Genomic DNA, 5037 nt, shown 5'->3' on the forward strand with positions numbered 1-5037 from the left:
TAAGACTTATTTTTTTAACTATAGTACTAACACAATGTTGCTACGTTAACTGCAATTAAGGTATATATATCATGATTAGACTTCATTTCCGTGTGATATATCTATGTATTAAACATATTATAAATAAGATATATATTACTGGTATGGAAATATTTATAACACGTGTATGTTATCATGTTTACTATCAAAACATTCGCCAAGCTCTTAGACCTGTGATAGTTACAAAGTTGTATGAGTTATATTTATATTACACTATTAATTAGAAATATATCAATCAATCAAAATTCATTTATTCAATTTAGATGCATCTTAGGGCATGCTTATGAATGTCAAAGACGTTTACAAAATTCGCGAAAGAGCAACACTAAGCCTATAATTTTATCAATAGTAAAATATATTTTACTTGCTACTGTCTGGAACGGGAGACAGTCATAAAACATATGCAATAGATAGCAACGGGAATTTAACTCGACATTTCAGCAGTAGTGGTCATTGTGCAGAACAGGGTTTGGATGAATAGCGTGAATTGGAAGCGATTAAAATAAAACTTTTTTATTTTTGAATATAAGTAAATGTAAAATAAGAAGCATATAATGTATACTAATTTCTTTTTTTGACGTTCATAAGTGTACATTATGAATTACCTACATGAATAAATTATTTTTGAATTTGAATATTATTGCTTTTAGCGCGTTAGGGTAAAATGATGAGAGTAAATATTTACAAGGCGCGCCCAGCGTCACAAAAAACCGACACCCTGAAGTTAGCATAGATAATGCGCTATTATAAAACTTTCAATATATTAATTGTTTTTTTTATATTCTTAGTGTCGTTCTACAAAAGCGATTATAAGGCGAAAAATTAAAAATCTACAGGCCTAAGAAGTGTATAACTTCTAACGCCTGTAGATAAGTACACACACATATTTTTACTTATATTTGATCTCACAACTCTTCTGCGGTATAATGTGTAAGGTAAAAGTCTATATATCTTAATTAAATAAGATTTTGAGATAACAGTGCTCTTTAATCACTATTTATAAAAACCTCTTTAAAATCTGTTGCCTAGTTTAAGTTTAAGGCCGAAAAATTTTGCACATTCAATAACCTAAATTATTTTAGGCTGATTACTTCACGATAATGATTATTTGAATATCGTTAACTTCAAATAAAAACACTTTTTTCCATTTGTAAAGACAACATAATATTTATGAGTTGAAATCGATTTTTTATTGATAAACCAACCTTGGTTTATGCCATTTATGTATGAAAAATAACATTGCTCATCCGACCACCGTAGCTTTGTTTACAGGCCAACATCCGAACATCAAATTTTCAATGACTTTTCCAGAATCATTGGGTGTTTAGCCGCAATTTCAGTCCGAATATCGCGTTTAAGGTCTTGATTTGTCCGAGGAGCATACTCATACTGGTGAGGTGTTAAATGTCACGAACGGGGGACAATTCACATCGGAATTCCGTGATTTTGTAATAAGCCGATTGTATAACGAGATGTTAGCCGTTGCTCCGTCCTCGGAACAAAAGTCTCTTATCATGCCGCAACAACGTTCCACACAGTAATAGCCTTTTCTTCTGCATCTTCAAAAAAGAATGCTCCAATGATGCCCACAAGCCATCACCAAACAGTCACTTTTTCGGGATTTGAGGGGTTGTTCACGATATTCGTGTGGATTTTCAGCCCCCCAGAATTTGCAATTTTGCTTATTGACGTACCCATTGTTAGAAGTTTGCGAAAATTATTTTTTATATTTCGATCGTTTCCGTCATTAGTTTGGATAACCAAAATGCATTGTTGTGCTGTAAGCGAATCCATGACGATAAATGGCATACCTTTTATAGTTCATATATGCATTATGCATACCACATGACTTTTGAATCATGGTAGAGAACATGGTAGAACATAAACTCAAAGGTAAAAAAAGTAATAGATGGCGTACCTGTTATATCAGCGAGATTGTCGCTTTATAGACTATTATTGGAATATTAGTAGTGAGTGAACTTGTAAAAGGAAAGAGTCCGATGTCAGAACTGAAAACTATTGTCAATCAACTCAAGAAACGAATAGCTCAGCTTGAACGAAAAGAAGATCTCCCCTAAACACATTAAGATGAGGCAGTCGCTGAATCAATTTAGTATTAGACGGACGAAGTAGAACTGGGTAACTTACCCAGAAAGAAAAGAAAACTAAACACCTATAGTTTACTTACTACTATAACACACCGGCTTATGGATACCCCAAATGTATCAGCTGTAGCGAATAGGGGACTCAAACCGTATATGTGAACCAACTTTAAAATCATTGTACAATTGTAAATCTATCAGCGCCTAAACTAATGCTTGCTATGCCGAACAAGATGCAATTACTTATATGATTTGTATTAATTCATTCCATCGACTTACATACAAATACAAATGTCATGGTCAATGCCTTGTTTCACGATCCAATTTAATTACAGTCCTACAAATCTTGATAAAAATTTAAATTTGGGCTTTAGTAACATTTGTTGTTCCTGTAACTATTAATTATTGCTGTATTAGTTGCTGCAAGTAGCTCGTGTTTATCCAACTTAACTACAGGTGTCTTATTTGTTTATGTATAATTATTATTTACCTTTCACAATATCCAATACTATAAAACAAGGTATTGTATCTAGATTTATTAATCGTACAAAAATGGCCTCAATGAAAGCGGTGCTGCATCTTTTTCCGATCATACTGGTAAAGTATTGTGTATTATCTTTAGTGAACAACTCAGCTATTCTGAATAAAATTTATAATGGAGAGGATTATTTGAATTCAGAATGTGTAAGAAAATTAATCACCGACCATCAATGCGGGATTCATATTACTATCGTCGTTCCCGATGCTAATTTCCAAAATTTTATTAATATAAATAGCAGCTGTTATGATTATGTTGTTTTAACATACGAGCCTGTCGAATTGCCATTTAATACCAATTTGTATCTTATCTACTATAAGTTACATACAACAGGACCTTCACTTTGGAAACTGAGATATAATAAATATTGGAATCCAATGGCAAAATTTTTGATTGTAACAACATCTGAAGTACAATATCCTGAATTAAAGAAAATCTTTCGCAAATTATTAAAATATCATATTTTTAATGTTACTGTATTGACACAAATAAATAAAGCACAAGGTTCGTGGACTTTTTATCCTCTTAAAGATGGCAACTGTCTTTCAAATTACGATAAATTAGAATATCTAGGAAGTTGCGTTAATAATGACATCTTTCCTGTCGCAAAAGACTTAAGAAACTGTACAGTTTTGGTAACGGGAAATAAAATTGTGGATAAAAAATCCTATATAAATTACATACAATATTTAGAAGAGTATCTCATACGTGTAAGTGCAAAAGCTATTGGTGTCAAGATAAAATATTCTTATGAAGACTACGATACTAACGACGGAGAAGTGTTGAATAACTACACATCTATTGGAATGTTAAATTATCTTCAAAAAAGGAAAGCGGATATTGTATTTGGAGGATTTTTTCTCACTGAAAGAAGAGCATGGGTGTACGACTTCATTTCGGGTTATAAATATACAAGTATAAAGCAAATTATACCAAACTGGGGCCAGAAGCGTTGGAAAACATTATACAGAACCTTTAGGACGAAAATTTGGTATCTTATTGCGTGCGCTTTTATTAGTATTACTCTGATAACAATGGCTATCAGTTACTACTGCTTACACATAAAAAATATTAGCAGAATTCCTCTTCATTTATTTGATTATTTCTTTGGCCACTCCGATAGGAATTTGTTTAAAGTGAAAAAGCTGAGAATAATTTTGATATCTTGGGTTTTCTTCACGTTTTTTATTGCGAGTTTTTATAACAGTGAAATTGTTTCTTTATTAACAAAACCAAGATATGAGCCACAGTCGTATAGTAACGAAGAACTGAAACAAAATGGGTACAAGACTTGCATTTCTGATTCCTTTCGCACGTACAATAAAATAGTATACAACATAACAGAGCCAGATGCTCAAGTACCGGAATGTAAAAACACTGAAGATGTATTAAATACTATAACCACGCGTGAAAACTATTACACCGTAGCAGATTACTCCCAGTTCCAGAAAAATCTTTGTCACTATAATGCTCGATTTGATGAAACAGATATGTTAAACAATATAATGTATGCTCTTTACACGAACAAAGGTTTTTTCTTAAAAGAAAAATTTAAAAGAATAGTTAGTGCTATATTTGAATCTGGTATTATACAAGATAGTCACATATACAGCTTAATAAGCAAAGGTTGCGCAAAACAGACTCATCACTCCGAACAAACATATAAAGTGCTTTCGTTACACGACCTCCAACTAACATTCTATATCCTTTTAACGGGTTATTTAATCTCCTTGGTAGTTTTTCTAATTGAGTGTAGTTTTTAAAATAAAATATAAATCAAACAAAATGCAAAATTGTGAAGATACAAATAAATAATTGCGTGTCTAGTGTTACATTATATTGCTTCTAAATATTTTAGAACAGATATAGGTCCCAGTTTTTAAAATACACCTCAACTCACGATTTGGTCTATAGCACTTAAGAATCTAGTCTAGATTTCTATTGATTTGTGTATAAATACGGTTCTAAGACACTTCAGAGTGGGTTTTTTCACTGAATCTGTTTTGTAAAGAAACATAGATCTAAGAAAATATATGTCCTATATTTTGTTAAATTAGTTACACTCAGTCTAATCCATATACACTAAGTAAATAACCCACTGTTATTATACTTACTAGATAAAAGTTAGTTCGCCATTTTGAATTTTTCTGATTGAAATTCCTTGTCACATTTTTACAATTCTCGGATTCTGAAACAATTTAGGCACAATAGCTGTGTTAAATGTCTTTCCCTTTCACGTATTTAAATGTTATTAAGATTATTTGCATAACTGGACGTATACATTAATATAAACACGAATTTATTACACTATTTGTGTAAATTTATTGTATAATCTTTTATTGTTATAAACTTGTCAGC

General features: G+C 31.6%; 1 protein-coding gene across 1 annotated transcript; it reads left to right on the plus strand.

The window, feature by feature from the left end:
- Nucleotides 1-3056: 3056 nt before the first annotated feature.
- LOC110995643 lies at nt 3057-5037 on the plus strand. Its single transcript, XM_045629288.1, has one exon. It carries the CDS (start codon nt 3057-3059, stop codon nt 4440-4442), a length of 1386 nt encoding a protein of 461 aa, XP_045485244.1. The 3' UTR covers nt 4443-5037.

The sequence above is a fragment of the Pieris rapae genome, chromosome 8 (assembly GCF_905147795.1).
Source record: "Pieris rapae chromosome 8, ilPieRapa1.1, whole genome shotgun sequence".
NCBI classification, from domain to species: Eukaryota; Metazoa; Arthropoda; class Insecta; order Lepidoptera; family Pieridae; genus Pieris; species Pieris rapae.